At 47.2% G+C, this 17,087-nt stretch overlaps 1 protein-coding gene across 1 annotated transcript in view; it reads left to right on the top strand.

The window, feature by feature from the left end:
* The window catches only part of WWP2 (WW domain containing E3 ubiquitin protein ligase 2), a 78,648-nt gene that overhangs the window by 1,267 nt on the left and 60,294 nt on the right, over positions 1 to 17,087 (top strand). The window contains exons 2-4 of the mRNA XM_040329551.1: positions 1,227 to 1,298; positions 12,493 to 12,615; positions 13,071 to 13,128. Coding sequence (XP_040185485.1) covers positions 1,238 to 1,298; positions 12,493 to 12,615; positions 13,071 to 13,128 — 242 coding nt within the window. The 5' untranslated portion in view covers positions 1,227 to 1,237. The remainder of the gene's footprint in view (positions 1 to 1,226; positions 1,299 to 12,492; positions 12,616 to 13,070; positions 13,129 to 17,087) is intronic.

Genomic DNA, 17,087 nt, shown 5'->3' with positions numbered 1-17,087 from the left:
CCAATGACGGGACACTATTCCCCCCACTGACACCAATGATGGGACACTATTCCTCCCACCGACACCAATGATGGGACACTATTCCTCCCACTGACACCAATGATGGGACACTATTCCTCCCACTGACACCAATGATGGGACACTATTCCTCCCACTAATACCAATGATGGGACACTATTCCTCCCACTGACGGGAACATTTACTAGCCTGTCGTCCAACATTTGTTGGCGGAAAGTTGGAGAACGATTGTCAGAAGGAGCGTACTAACGGTACGAATTTAAGACAACAGTCTATCGATAGACAATCCCCTTCCAACAATCGTACCGTGTGTACAAGGCGGCCCCTTTCACAGGGAGGGATCCGCTTGGTGGACTCCGCTTGCTCAGTGGGGGATCGCTCCATTGACCCCTCCTGAGCCGGCGGGTGACAGGTCCGTCTCCGCTCACTGTGCAGGGACGGACCTATCAGATCCCCGCTGTCCTCTATGGGAAGATCGGACGAAAGCGGATCCGCCTGTCTGTTTTCATCCGATCTGCTGGACGGATGGCGATCGCCATACGTCTGTTTTGAGCGGATCTGATCGGATCGGATAGCAGGCGGGTGTCAGAGGACACATCTCCGCTTACATCCGCCTGCCCATACAAGTCAGTGGGTGGCCCACTCGGATCCGCCTGAAAAAACAGACAGACGCATCCCTGTCGGCCTATCTTGTGAAAGGGGCCTTAGGGTTACATCTACTTTTTGGGCTCCTTAAAGGGGATGTAAAGCCTTGTGTTTTTTCACCTTAATACATTCAATGTATTAAAGTGAAAAACCTTAAACCCGCCCCCCCATATCCCCCTAATACATTCAATGTATTAGGGTGAAAAACCTTAAACCCCCCCGAGCCCCCCCGTTTTACTTACCTGATCCTAATCTTTCTTCGGTCGGGAATGAGCACACCACCACTAGCTGGTGTCTCGTGTCCTGATTGGATAGATTGATAGCAGCGCAGCCATTGGCTCCTTCTTCTGTCAATCAAATCCAACGACGCTGTGACAGGGGCGGGGCCGAGTCCTGCATTCTGTGTGAATGGACTCGGGAGCACGCCGAGGAAGCGGGAAAACAGAACTTTCCCTTTAGGGTGAACTTCCGCTTTAACCTTTACAATTGGTTTGAAATACTGTACCAGTGACCAGTAATATTCATCGATTTCTGATGTATTTTATTTTTCCTTTTTCTTGCAGGGGATCCAGTCATGGCAACTGCAGGCTCAGGACAGACCAATGATGGTCAGAAATTACACCTGAACCTCAAAGGTAAGACTGCAGAATACAAGGAAAGTTTCCTTCAGCTAGCCAGTTAGATTAGAAGAAAATAGAAAGGGGTGTCTAATGTGGTGTCCTCAGCTTACTGCGTCTCTGACACTGATTGGTCGCCAGATTATAAAGTGAGGGTGAAACTTCAATAACAACTAATTCCCATGTGTGGCCATACAATGACCATGGCAAACCATAGTGCTCTCTGCTACTGATATTTATTAAAACTATACATAGGGAATAAAATACTCGCATAAATATGTGAAAAAACATGCATATCATCAACTTTCCATGTTGTTATGAAACAGAAAAAAAAAATGTCTGAATGGTGGCACCTCACACCTGTACGCGTTACGCTCTCTAATGAGCTTCTTCAGCAGGAAGACCTGCTAAAGAAGCTCATTGGAGAGCGTAACGCGTACTGGTGTGAGGTGCCGCCATTCAAAACTTTTTTTTTTTGTTTTATATCAAGCTGGGAAAGTCCAGGGACACCAGGAGGAGGATTCGTTTTCCCAGTGGTATCCTAAGAAACATAATACCAGGCGTGTGTGTCTCTGTAGTGGGGTAAATCAATTGGAGGTGAGCAGGCGTTCCAGCTAGAGGTGGTGGTCACTGAATATTGTGAATTAAAAACATTAGGGTTGTCCCGATACTAGTATCGGTATCGGCACCGATTCCGAGCATTTGCCCAAGTACTTGTACTCGGGCAAATGCTCCCGATGCTTCACCCAATACCTGGACAGTCATCGGTGATCATAGGGGAGTTACAAGTTTCTTCCCCCGCGGCTTTCAGCTGCTTTAGTGAAATCTATACAGCGTTGATCGGTGCTTGTAACTCCCCCAAACAAGATCACCACTGACTGTCCCTGCATCCTCCTCCAGTCCCCCTCCATGCCCCCTCCGTTCTTTCTTCGCGTCCCCCTCCGTTATGCTGTCCCCCTCCGTTCTTCCTCCATGTCCCCCTTTATTCTGCTGCTGTTCCCCCTCCGTTCTTCCTCCGTGTTCCCCTTTGTTCTTCTGTCCCCCTCCGTTCTGCTGCCCCCCTCCGTTCTGCTGCCCCCCTCCGTTCTGCTGTCCCCCTCCGTTCTTCCTCCGTCGCGTGACATAAAAAAAAAAAAGTATCGGTAATCGGTATAGATGAGTACGTGAAAAAAAGTATCGGTACTTGTACTCGGTCTTAAAAAAGTGGTATCGGGACAACCCTAAAAAACATGCAAATCATCAACTTTCCACATTGATATAAAACAGAAACATTTTTCTGAATGGCGGCACCTCACACCTGTACGCGTTACGCTCTGTAATGAGCTTCTTCAGCAGGAAGACCTGCTAAAGAAGCTCATTGGAGAGCGTAACGCGTACAGATGTGGGGTGCCGCCATTCAGGAAGTTTTATTTTTCATTTTTTTATGTGTAAACGTGGAAAGTCCAGGGACACCAGGAGGAGAATTAATTTTTCCCTGTGGTATCCTATGAAACATAATACCAGGCGTGTGTGTCTCTGTAGTGGGGGGTCATCATTTGGAGGTTAGCAGGCATTCCAGCTATAGGTGGTGGTTACTGAATATTATGAATTAAAAACATGCATATCATCATAAAACAGAAAAAACGTCCTGAATGGCGGCACCTTACACCTGTACACGTTACGCTCTCTAATGAGCTTCTTCGGCAGGAAGACCTGCTAAAGAAGCTCATTGGAGAGCGTAACGCGTACTGGTGTGAGGTGTCGCCATTCAAAACGTTTTTTTTGTTTTATATCAAGCTGGAAAGTCCAGGGACACCAGGAGGAGGATTCGTTTTCCCCGTGGTATCCTAAGAAACATAATACCAGGCGTGTGTGTCTCTGTAGTGGGTAAATCATTTGGAGGTTAGCAGGCGTTCCAGCTAGAGGTGGTGGTCACTGAATATTATGAATTAAAAACATGAATATCATCAACTTTCCACATTCATATAAAACAGAAAAAACATTCTGAATGGCGGCACCTCACACCTGTACGTGTTACGCTCTGTAATGAGCTTCTTCAGCAAGAAGACCTGCTGAAGAAGCTCATTGGAGAGCGTAATGCGTACGGTCACACGGTTGGGAGCTGGTCACACGATTGGGCTCTGGTCACACGATTGGGCTCTGGTCACACGATTGGGCTCTGGTCACGCGATTGGGCGCTGGTCACACGATTGGGAGCTGGTCACACAATTGGGCTCTGGTCACACAATTAAGAGCTGGTCACACGATTGGGCGCTGGTCACACGATTGGGCGCTGGTCACACGGTTGGGCGCTGGTCAGACGGTTGGGAGCTGGTCACACGATTGGGCGCTGGTCACACGTTTGGGCGCTGGTCACACGTTTGGGCGCTGGTCACACGTTTGGGCGCTGGTCACACATTTGGGCGCTGGTCACACGTTTGGGCGCTCGCTGGTCACACGTTTGGGCGCTGGTCACACGATTGGGCTCTGGTCAGACGGTTGGGAGCTGGTCACACGATTGGGCTCTGGTCAGACGTTTGGGCGCTGGTCAGACATTTGGGCGCTGGTCAGACGTTTGGGCGCTGGTCAGACGTTTGGGCGCTGGTCAGATGGTTGGGCGCTGGTCACACGTTTGGGTGCTGGTCACATGGTTGGGAGCTGGTCACACGATTGGTAGCAGCTAACAAATGTTAGGGGGGATGGAGAGCTGGACCCCCCCTCCAGCCGCCAAGCCCAAGCTATTAGTCTCCAGTAATGATCTATAAAGGTCTGAGGACAGTGATAAACTTGGAGATGACTTGGCTGCGTGACGCACGTAATCCGTACCGCTCAGAACTTTCTGCCGCCTCCAATAGTCTTCCTTTCCAGCTGTGACTTGTTCTGTGACTTTGGAGGAAGCTGCAGAATTTATTGCTGGGGTGACTGAATTCCACAACAATATAATGTTTGTGAGTCACATAAATTCTGGATTTGTTCTCGGTTTTCTATAAACAGAGATAACGATCCGCGTCTCTGGTTTAACCCCTTTCCACCTGCTCTGAAGTTGCTTTAAAAAGTTATGAAGGCCTTGGGGGGGCAGGAAGGATTGGTGATCATATGACCACAGTGATTGGCTGTCCAAGTGGTCCCATGATTGGGAGTCGGTTCCCAGTACCACCAGTTAGTGGTCGGTCAGGTGGGTCTGGTGCACTCACCCCATCTACGGTGGGCAGCGCTTCATCGACGGCTTCCCTCGCTCAGTGGTGGCCTTCCCTTCCTCTGCTCTCCACGTGCATTGTGGCGGCTTCTGTTTCCTCCCTCCTCCTCGGCGGCCAATTGGGACTCAATCGGAAAACTGGTCTCAGACCTGCTTCTGATTGGCCGGGTTGAGGATCAGTGTTTCAATAGCGAAAATGTATTTGCTTTTGTAACACCCGGGCGGGCTCCTGGCGCAGATGCGCCTGGAGCCCACCCTCTGGCTCTAATCAGGTGCTTAAAAAAAAACAACCCCCCGCCGCTGTAATTCACGCGCCTGGTGACCTGAAAGGGGCCTGATGCTTAAATAGGGGGTGGCGGGGGTCCTGTCAGAATAGCGTCCGTGGATAGAGCATGAGGGTGGTGGCCGTGGATAAAGGGGGCGGTGCTTTAGAAGAGCTTTAAAGGGTAAGTCATATTGTAATTGAATGTTATTAAAAATTCCTTTTCCTTTTCAATCTGCAGCCGCTGTAGTTTTCTGTACAAATGCAATATGGCCACCTGGAGGCGCTCTGTACACAGATGGTATACAGAGTCACACGATTGGGCGCTGGTCAAACGATTGGGCGCTGGTCAAACGGTTGGGCGCTGGTCACACGGTTGGGAGCTGGTCACACGGTTGGGAGCTGGTCACACGGTTGGGCTCTGGTCACACGGTTGGGCGCTGGTCACACGGTTGGGAGTTGGTCACACGGTTGGGCGCTGGTCACACGTTTGGGCGCTGGTCACACGGTTGGGCGCTGGTCACACGGTTGGGCGCTGGTCACACGGTTGGGAGATGGTATACAGAGCGCCACCCAGATATGTCATTTCCTGCTTGTGTGATTGGCTCACTAATTTTCCCAGAAGTCTACACCAAGATACAAGTCAGATTTTGGGCATCCCCTGCAACAAGGTGTGATAGTACTCCTGCGCCTTTAAGAGACCCTGTGCACACCTCACGCAAGGGGAAAAGGTAAAGGATCCCCTCATAGTTTGGTAAAATCCAGTTTTATTTAAAATAAATATAACAATTTTTTTTACGTCCGTGTTAAAATACTCAGGCAAATGTAGGCATAGAAATGGAAACCAAAAGTGCCGGTTTGCGCTCCAATGACCGGAAGTGACGTGTCCCAAAAGTCCCGCCCAACGCGTTTTGTCATAACTGTCATTTTTTGGTGAGACACTCCCAAAGGGAAATCACGTCTAAAGCGATGCAGACCCTGCCACTTTCCTCATTAGAGCCCAGCAGGTGCAGCAGCTGATTGATCATCATAAATTCACTCCCATTCACATACACTAAGCACATGGACACAGAGAAACACACAGCTATTTCTTCAAAATAACAAAAGGTAGGAATCTGCAAAGTTTGTTATAATCCCTGCAATGCACAAAGATCACCCGGTGGGGGGGGGGGGTTCTCAGCAAAAGTGGAGTGACTCTTTAAGAAAATGATGATATTGCTGCATATTGTGACAATAGGAATGTATTCATTCAGACTTATAACATTACAATGCAGCGAATGACATTCATACAGACAGCCACTAGAGGGAGTCTCTAGAAATCTGAGTGTTTAATTGCCTAAGCGAAGTATTGAGCAAGTATGAAGTGCTGGAGCAAAAACGACTTTCAGGTAACCTTTACATTAATAACACAAAATAAACATTAAATATACAATGAAAAAGGGGATAAGAAGTAGACTGCGCTCTTATAAATGCAAGTAATGCCAAATAAACAATGAACAATTGTGCAAGACGTCTATAATATGGAGCCCAATTAAAGTTCCCAGTGCAAATAAATAGATTCAAACTTCAAAACTCGCTTATAATATCATCGATGGGTTCTCCCTAATGTAGCTGTTAGGTTCTCAATCAGCTGATGGTGTTCTGTACACATGGATGGCTAGATCCCCCCCCATATACAGTGGAACCTCGGATTACGAGGATAATCCCTTCCAGGAGAACGCTCGTAAACCAAAGCACTCGCATATCAAAGTGGGTTTCCCCATTGAAGTCAATGGAAACGAAAATAATTTGTTCCGCATTGACTTCAATGGGATGCAATACCGCATGCGACCTGAGGTCGGAGGGGGGCGCCGGAGAGCCTAGGAAAAGGCCAGAGGACACTTCGGCTGACCTCAGCAAAAGACTTTCTACCCGAGATTTCCTGGGGCCTTTCCGTGCATTTCCGAACGGCTGTGATTGGTGACGTTCAGCTCTGCTCGGCTCCGGTACAGGGGTCTCCAAATTGCGGCCTGAGGGCCAGATGTGGCCCTTTTTTAGCCTTTATCCGGCCCTTGGGTCACAATTCCTCCCACTGTTATGAGGCACTATTCATCCCACTGACACCAACAATGGGGCACTATATCGTCCACCGATACCAATGATGGGATACTATTCCCCTTATTAATAGGGGGAATACTCCTACTATTGACCACCAACCCTGGGGCCATATTTATTGTAGTTGATGCTGGGCCGTGACATTTTCTGCCCATGGTGGCCACAATCCGGCCCTCCTAAAGTCTGAAGGACAATGAAGTGGCCCTTTGTTTGAAAAGTTTGGAGACCCCTGGTGTAGTAATATCCAGTTTTGTTAAAAAATAATAAAAAAAAATTGGCTTTAGATACATTGTAACAGATTGAAATTTTCGGTTAAGTCCATTCTACTTGAGGCAGAGCCAGCCTGTCCTTTCCTCTGCCTGAAAGGTGATCCTCCTTCCACAGAGACCCCACGAGGATGCTGTGGCATTGGCCAGCTTGGTGCGTCATTCAGCACTTTGATGAACAATTTTGCAAATAATATTTGGATGAAGTACAACTGCGCCTTCGCTTATTATTTTGAAGAGGTTCCCCCCTAAACATTTCTGAGCGCCCTCATCAAATTCCGGATTTCCTCGTCCAATAGAATTTTATAGATATAAAAGAGACATTTTTTTCATTTTAATCATCATCCACAAGCGCACGACGTGGCCAGTGCACCGTCCCTCGGCTCCCTCACAGACTCCTAATTGATCCGACTCCGCGCAGTCTGGAAGCGTCCGGCCTTGTTCTGCTAATTTGAACGCACACAATGATCACACAGACGCAGGTATAGAATAGAGAGCCCTTACATCCACGTGTATATAATCGGGGCAGTGTATAGAAGGGGGGAGGATTGTGCACTGGGATTCATGGAGCACGTCTGTAACTGTAGAGGGGGGGGGGGGGGGTATTTGGGGGTAAATGCCTGGGCACATAAGAACCTGAAGAGGTATAAATGGGCAGCGTTCATGCTCACACTGCATGTTTTGTTCATTATGAAGCTGCACATTGTATGGTTGGGGGGGGGGGGGCTGCCTCTTCTCTGCGCGGTGATACAATACCGGTCTGTCCTAGCCCTCTCCAGGTAGCCTGAGGTTACTGCAGTGAGTCATTCAGGGACACACAACGTTCACAGGCTCATGTAACATTCCCGCTACAGGGATGGACGCTACATTCTTTTAGGCTGTCGCTGTGTTAATGGCAGAGGTGATATTGGCGTCCGCACGGGTTTACAGACCGCTTTTTGTGCCACACATATTTGGTGCAAAATTCCCCAACGCACTACACAGCAAAGGAGTCCTAATAAAACTTTTTTTTGACATTCTCGTATAAATAGAGGTCTGAATTGCGTGCATTTTATGTGTTGCTTTACATACTGTACATTTGCATCAGGCCCTGCTCCCAAGGAGCTTACAATCTAAGACAGTGGTTCCCAACCTTTTTGGCACCGGAGACCGGCTGCGTGGAAGAAAATTGTGGCAAGACCTGGTGAGGGGGGGGGGGGGGGTATGCACAAGCGGGGGGTAAACGATTTTTCCCGGGTAATTTATCGGGGCAATAGCAGGTGTTCTGTCACTTGCCACGTTGACTGCCACCAGATGAGGAGTGGCAATTGCCACACTGCCTGCCTCCAGATGAGGAGTGCCACTTGTCACGCTGCCTGCCACCAGATGAGGAATGCCACTTGCCACGTTGACTGCCACCAGATGAGGAGTGGCAATTGCCACACTGCCTGCCACCAGATGAGGAATGCCACTTGCCACGCTGCCTGTCACCAGATGAGGAATGCCACTTGCCGCGCTGCCTGCCACCAGATGAGGAATGCCACTTGTCACGCTGCCTGCTACCAGATGAGGAATGCCACTTGCCACGCTGCCTGCCACCAAATGAGGAATGCCACTTGCCACGTAACTTGCCTGTGCCACCAGATAAGGAATGCCACTTGCCATGTCACCTGCCAGTGCCACCAGATGAGAGCGGAGGTGCGGGGCGAGCGGTGAATGTCATATGATGTCCATATGACCTGTGGTGGAGCGCATCGTGGCGATTGGTGTAACGGTGTGTCAGTCTGACACACCGCTGCACTGATCTTGGTAAAGAGCCTCTGACGAAGTGCTGTATTCCCCAAACACTTGCTTTGTAGTTTGCGGCGGCGTAGTGTAAAAGGCCCAAGGTATCCCCGCGTAATAATTCAAAGGGGGCGGCTTATATTTAAATTAAGCGCGCCCCCGTGCCGATCGAACTGCGCATGCGCCGGGCTAAAAATAGCCCAGTGCGCATGCTCCAGTTCTCGACGGAAAACGTCAATGACGCCGAAGTGTGCGTCATTGACGTAAAGTCGTATTCAAGAACGACTTACGAAAACGACGTACCCGACGGGAAAAGACGGCGCGGACCCAACGCCATACTTAACATGGCATACGTGGGACTGGCGTAAGGTTACCCCTCATATAGCAGGGGTAACCTTGCGCAAACGACGTAAGCGACGGTTACGCGACGCGATTTCGTTCGGGAATCGGCGTATCAGGCATAAACAAATGAGACCTGAACGTAAACGCCACCTAGCGGCCGGCGGCGAATTACATTTAAGATCCGACAGTGTAAGTGACTTACACCTGTCGGATCTACAGTGTATCTATGCGAAAATGATTCTAGGAATCACTCGCATAGATACGCGGGTCAAAAAACAGAGATACGACGGAGTTTCCTGAGATACTCCGTCGTAACTCTTCTGAGAATATGGCCCAGAATGATAAAGAATTTGTATGGGTGCAGCGTAGCATGACCGCGCAATTGTCATTCAAAGTGCGAGAGCGCTGAAAGCTGAAAATTGGCCTGGGCAGGAAGGGGGTGTAGGGGTCCGGACCGGCATTGAAGGGGTTAATGAGCTAGTCATTCCATTATTTACTTTTAAATTTCTGCATTTGAAAAAAATAAATAATGATATTTGCACGGATGTAGAAAGTGACGCTCTCCGCGCTCTTCCTTTATGGAAACCGGAAAGTATTGCCTGTCTGGGGGCTTTCATTTCGGTTCCACGCGACTCCCTAGAATGGAGAATTTAGATTTGCGCCTTTTTTTTCCGTTCTGCCATCCTGCAGTTTTGGGTGGTGTACATAATCCTGTAGGATATAAAGTAGTTTATGAGCTTCCCCGGTGTACCAAGGGGGGGGGGGGGGCAGGGAGGGTGTCAGATTTTGTCCCTTTTTTTTTTTAAAGGCCAGAACACCTATGGGCACCTTGAGACGTATTTTCCTGTGACTTTTTATTGTCGGAGGTCACCAGCCTTGCCAGTAGCTCACGTGCACGGGAGGGGGGGGGGGTTGAATGGCATGCTTTGCCAGCCCCTGCTCTGGTTTCGTGCCAAGGCTGACGTCCCCCCCTGTTTTTCGGAGACCTGAGAGGTTAACCTGGGCTAAGTGAAGGGAAGCTTTGTTCCCCCCCGACCTTCCCCATTGGCCTGGGCGGCCCCTCCTAAATAAAAAAAAAAAAAAGTATAATTGGCTTTCGTTTTCTGTGCAGCGAAGGCTCCACAAACAGCAGCCATGTAGTGGATACAGAGCGTCGCTGTACGCTGCCGAGGGGGGTATAGAATGCCCCTCTGTGTCTTGGGACCCCCCCCTTCTTCTTCCTCTTCTTCTTCTCTCCAGGCTGTGTTTATTTAACTTCAGGAACAGAGAGGTGTGTGTAAAGCGAGCGAGGAGGAGGGGGGGGCTAATTCCCCCCCCCCTCCCAATTTGATACACCTTGTAAATGCAGCGGAGTCTGCTCTGGGCAGCCTGACTTCCTCCAAGTCATTAGTGTCATTACAAGTAGGGGAGCCGCACACACAATGAGCTCTGTGTCTGCATGGTGGGTGCAGAAAGAACCATTCAGAGCAACACGACACACCTCATCAAAACTCACAATCCGCACACTATACACCTATAGCATTATCCCAGAACATAGGGCCTTGCACCAACCTACATGTGAGCGAAACCGGTGTACTCCCAGATCCTCGTGCATCCAATGCGCTCAGATTGATCGTGTTTATTAAAGGATATCTAAAAGTTCCTTTTTTTTTTTTTTAACAAACATGTTATACTTACCTCCTCTGTGCAGTTGGTTTTACACAGATCCTCCTCTTCTGGGGTGCCTCAGTGGCGCTCCTGGCTCTTTCTTTTCTCGAGTGCCGCTCTCCATGGGGGCACTCGTTCGGGCGCGCTCCCCGTGTGTCGTGCTGCTGCCTCCATTGGCACAGAGAGCAGGACTCCGCCCCCTGCCTGGCTCCCACATCATTGGATTTGACGGGCCTTCCTTTATGTAGATCAGGGGGGTCTCCAAACTTTCTAAACAAAGGGCCAGGTTACTGTCCTTCAGACTTTAGGGGGGCCAGACTGGGCAGCTGAAGCAGAAAATGTCCCATCATTGGTTTTAGTGGAAGGAATAGTGCCCTATTGTTGGTATCAGTGATAATAATAATAGTGCCCCATGGTTGATAATAGTAAGAAGAATAGTACCCCATCATTAGTGTCAATGAGAGTAATGGTGCATCATTAGCACCCCATCATTAGTGTCACTTGTGGATACAATAGTGCCCTAAGGGCCAGATAGAGGCAGGAAAATGGCCACATCTGGCCCAAGGTCCACAGTTTGGAGACCACTGATCTAAATGGCAGCTCACTTCTTGATAGAAGGTTAACGGATTGGTTTGGCAAGAGCGATTTTTCATGAATCCATGCTGATTTCTGCTAATGATACGGTTTGCATTGCTGAAATCTTGTATTATAGTCCCTCATCATCCCCTCCAAGAGCTTACATACTATTGAGGTTAGGCTAACTGGTCTGTAGTTCCCAGGAATATATCTTGGTCCTTTTTTATATTGGTGCTACATTGGCTTTTCTCCAATCAGCTGGCACAATACCAGTCAGTAGATTGACAGCAGGTTGGGGGGCAGCTGTATCACAGGAGGTTTTTCACCTTGCTGCATAGAATGTATTAAAGGGGTTGTAAAGGTTAAGGGTTTAAAAAAAAATAAAAAAACATGTTATACTTGCCTCCTCTGTGCAGTTAATTTTTGCACAGGGTGTCCCCGATCCTCCCCTTCTGGGGTCCCTCAGCTGCGCTCCTGGCTCCTCCTCTTCTCGAGTGCCGCTCTCTATGGGGGCACTCGTGTGGGTGCGCTCCCCTTGTCGTGCTGCTGCGTCCATTGACACAGACAGCAGGACTCGGCCCTGCCCCCCCGCCCGGCTCCCACATCATTGGATTTGACGGGCCTTTGTTTATCTAGATGGCAGCTCACTTCTTCATAGAAGGTTAATGGATTGGTTTGGCAAGAACGATTTTTCATGAATCCATGCTGATTTCTGCTAATGATACGGTTTGCATTGCTGAAATCTTGTATATAGTCCCTTATTATTACCTCCAAGAGCTTGCAAACTATTGAGGTTAGGCTAACTCGTCTGTAGTTCCCAGGAATATATCTTGGTCCTTTTTTATATTGGTGCTACATTGGCTTTTCTCCAATCAGCTGGCACAATACCAGTCAGTAGATTGACAGCAGCGGGAGCCAATGGCTGCATTACTATCAATCTATCCAATTAATATACGAGACAGCAGCTGGAGCTGGAGACGTTTTTCTGTATTGAGAGTTAGACTGATGGTACTTGTTACTTGCAAAATGTATTTGCTAGATGGTTGTACGTTTTTTGTGAACATTGCGGCTCTCTTTTCTTTGCAGTGAAGAACACCCCAATGCGGCTCAACATTCAGGCGGAGCACAGAGGCAGCGCAGAGTCCAGAGGGAAGCAGAGCATAGAGCGGGACCAGGCCGGTGCGGACCCGGGATCAGCGCCCGAGGATGGTGAGTACACAACACGTGCGACTCCTCTACCTTACTGCGGGGGGGATTTACTAAAGGCAAATAGACTGTGCAACTCTGCAAGTGCAGTCGCTCCAGAACTTGGTAAACGAGGTGAAGCTTCACTTTACAAAGAATGCCCAATCACATGCAAGGAAAATAATAAAAAAAAAAAAGCTAGAGGTGCACCGAAATGAAAATTCAGGATGCACTTGGCCGAAAACCGAAAACTAAAATGGACAGTTTAAAAAAAAATACGTGCAAGTCGCGAAAAAACGCAGCAAAAGCGCTCAAAGACACCGCCCTTAGGTGTGAATGCAGCCTTACCAAGGTCTGGAGCAACTGCACCTTGCAGAGTCCCCCGTCTATTTGCCTTTAGTAGACGTACCCCAGTGTGACTGAACAAGGGCTTGTTCTGGTGTCCGCACCCCTGTGACCGTGTCGCTCTTTCCATACAGAAACGTCAGACGGCGAGATGATATTCGAGAACGGTCACTTCGCTCTGGACAAAGTCAGGTTTGTGTTCTCAGATCCGTGTAATTCATTGTAAACATTCAATGGACTCGTGTTCACCTTCCGCATCCATCATAAAGGCGGCTTTCATTATAGCGCGACAAGCTTTATGTATATAAGGGGGGGGGGGGGGGCATCACTTCAAGATCCCTCCATTCATACACACTTCTATAGAAAAAGAAATAAAAAATATCCCATCATTTTTATAACTTTTGCACAAACCAATCAATGTACGCTTATTGGGATTTTGTATGTATGTAGCAGAAAATATATTGGCCATATCCAATTTTTTATTTATTTATTTACTACTATTATTATTGTTATATAATATATATTATTATTTATTTTATATTTATTTATTATTATTATATAATAATATATATTATTATTTATAATTATTATTTAATAATATATATTCTGTATGTTTTAAGCTGAAAGTTATAAATATTGGGCCAGATCCACAGAACAATTACGCCGGCGTATCAACAGATACGCCGGCGTAATTGTTCTGTGGATCTGGCCCAATATTTATAACTTTCAGCTATAAAACATACAGAATATATATTATTAAATAATAATTATAAATAATAATATATATTATTATATAATAATAAATAAATATAAAATAAATAATAATATATATTATATAACAATAATAATAATAGTAATAAATAAATAATAAAAAATTGGATATGGCCAATATATTTTCTGCTACATATTTTTGGTAAACAAAATCCCAATAAGCGTAATTTTAAATTTTGCGCGTCGTATCTTTGTTTTGTATCTACAAAAGAAGATACGACTGCATCTGGGATCTTAGTTGCAATATTTCGGCGGCCGCTAGGTGGCGTTTCCGTCGAATTCCACGTCGAGTATGCAAATTAGCTAGTTACGCCGATCCACGAACATACGTCCGGCCGGCGCATTTTTTTACGCCGTTTGCGTTCGGATTTTTCCAGCGTATAGTTAAACCTGCTATTATGAGGCGTACTCAATGTTAAGTATGGCCGTCGTTCCCGCCTCCCGTTTTGCGTTCGCGAATAGGGATTTGCGTAGAATGACGTCACCGTCCTAAACATTGGCTTGTTCCGGTTTCATTTCGAGCATGCGCACTGGGATCCCCCCACGAACGGCGCATGCGCAGTTAAAAAAAAAAGTCGTTTACGTCGGGTCACAACGTATTTTCATTAAACACGCCACCCTTCACAGATATTTGAATGCCGCGCCATTACGCCGCCAAAGATACACTACGCCGCCGTAACTTACAGCGCGCATTCTTTGTGGATTTAAAAAAAAAAAAAGTTACGGCGGCGTAGTGTATCTTAGATACGCTGCGCCCGGCGGAGAGAAGCGCCGATCTACGTGGATCTGCCCCTACGTTTTTTTTTTTTTTTTTAATTGTCTGCCTATTTTATTGATAGCGCAAAAAAAAAATATATATTTGCGGTAATCAAATACCATCAAAAGAAAGCTCTATTTGTAAGGAAAAAAAGTTGGTTTTGCACAGAGTAGCCCCGATCCTCCTCTTCTTGGGTCCCTCAGTGGCGCTCCTGGCTCCTCCTCTTCTCGGGTGACCCGTTGGAGAGCTGCTGTCCCTCAGGGCACTTGTGTGGGTGCGCTCCTGTGTCCTGGTGCTGCGTCTATTGACACAGACAGCAGGACTCAGCTCCGCCCCCCCCCCCCCCCCCCGTCTCCTGCGACATTGGATTTGATTGACAGCAGCGGGAGCCAATGGCTGTGTATCAATGTACTCCTTTTGCGATTTTGTTTACCAAAAATATGTAGCAGAAAATATATTGGCCATATCCAAAGTTTTTTTATTTATTTATTACTATTATTGTTATATAATAATATATATTATTATTTATTTTATATTTATTTATTATTATATAATAATATATATTCTTATTTATAATTATTTAATAATATATATTATTTTTATATATTTATATGATATGTTTTATAGCTGAAAGTTATAAATATTGGCCCGGATTCACATACATTGGCGCATATTTATGCCGGCGTAGCGCACAGAGGCAAGCACAGTATTCACAAAGCACTCGCCCCCAGTTGCTCTCAAATCTACGCTGGGTTTCCTCAGCGTAAGCCGGCGTAGGTGGAAGTGGGCGTGAGCCATGCTAATGAGGCGTGTGACCCCCATGTAAATGAAGGACTGAGCGTCATAAAGTTACGAATAACGTACGACGCATGCACCATCCCGTGGACGCATCCCAGTGCGCATGCTCAGAATCACATCGGAACAACTGCCTAAAATACGTCAAATCACTGCCTACGACGTGAACGTAACCTACGCCTAGCCCTATTCATGTCCAACGTAAACTGCGTAAAATACGACAGCTTGTGTTCCCTGGTCCATACCTTTTGCATGACTTGCACCTCCTATATGGGGAATAACTTTACACCGGACGCAGGACTTACGCAAAGCGCGTATATTATGCACCGGGCCCAAGTACGTTCGTGACTCGGCGTATCTCCCTCATTTGCATAGGTGCATAGGAAATCAATGGGAGTACCACTTGCGGCCAGCATAAATATGCGCCAACGATACGCCGGCGTAGGAAAGTTACGTCGGTCGGATGAAGCCTATTTTCAGGCGTATCTCAGATTGTGGGCACGGCGCACAGATACGACGGCGCATAGTTATACTTACGTGGCGTATCTCGAGATACGTCAGCGTAAGTGTTTTGTGAATCCGGGCAATTGTTTTTTTATTTTTTTTATTGTCAGCCTTTTTTATTTATAGCGCAAAAAAAAAAAATGTAGTGGTATCGCAAAAAATGGCCTGGTCATGAAGGGCGGAGGGGGGGGGGGGGGCAGTAAATCTTCCGGAGGTCAAGTGGTTAAAGGGGACCTATGCTCTAAAATAAAAAGACACATATTTTATGTGCACCTCTGTTTTCTAACGCTCGTTCCCGCTTTGCGATATGTGAAGAGGACCTAACACCGCGCTCCCGGCAAGCTCACCTGTTAGTGCAGTGAATAGCTTGTTTGGGCCAGCTTGGTACGAACGCACTATTTAACCACTTCCCGACCGCCGCATGTATATGTACGTCCACAGAATGGCACGTACAGGCAAATGGGCGTACATGTACGTCCTTGCCTTCTAGCGGGTGGGGGGTCCGATCGGGACCCCCCCCGCTACATGCGGCGGTCGGATTCCCGCGGGGAGCGATCCGGGACGACGGCGCGGCTATTCGTTTATAGCCGCTCCGTCGCGATCGCTCCCCGGAGCTGAAGAACGGGAAGAGCCGTATGTAAACACGGCTTCCCCGTGCTTCACTGTGGCGGCGTATCGATCGAGTGATCCCTTTTATAGGGAGACTCGATCGATGACGTCAGTCCTACAGCCACACCCCCCTACAGTTGTAAACACACACTAGGTGAACACTAAATCCTACAGCGCCCCCTGTGGTTAACTCCCAAACTGCAACTGTCATTTTCACAATAAACAATGCAATTTAAATGCATTTTTTTGCTGTGAAAATGACAATGGTCCCAAAAATGTGTCAAAATTGTCCGAAGTGTCCGCCATAATGTCGCAGTCACGAAAAAAAATCGCTGATCGCCGCCATTAGTAGTAAAAAAAAAAAAATAATAAAAATGCAATAAAACTATCCCCTATTTTGTAAACGCTATAAATTTTGCGCAAACCAATCGATAAACGCCTATTGCGTTTTTTTTTTACCAAAAATAGGTAGAAGAATACGTATCGGCCTAAACTGAGGAAAAAACATTTTTTTTATATGTTTTTGGGGGATATTTATTATAGCAAAAAGTTAAAAATATTGAATTTTTTTCAAAATTGTCGCTCTATTTTTGTTTATAGCGCAAAAAATAAAATCCGCAGAGGTGATCAAATACCACCAAAATAAAGCTCTATTTGTGGGGGAAAAAGGACGCCAATTTTGTTTGGGAGCCACGTCGCACGACCGCGCAATTGT

Source organism: Rana temporaria, chromosome 11 (assembly GCF_905171775.1).
Source record: "Rana temporaria chromosome 11, aRanTem1.1, whole genome shotgun sequence".
Classification (NCBI taxonomy): domain Eukaryota; kingdom Metazoa; phylum Chordata; class Amphibia; order Anura; family Ranidae; genus Rana; species Rana temporaria.
Note: the sequence above shows the minus strand (reverse complement) of the source record. Positions and strands in the feature narration are given on the sequence as shown.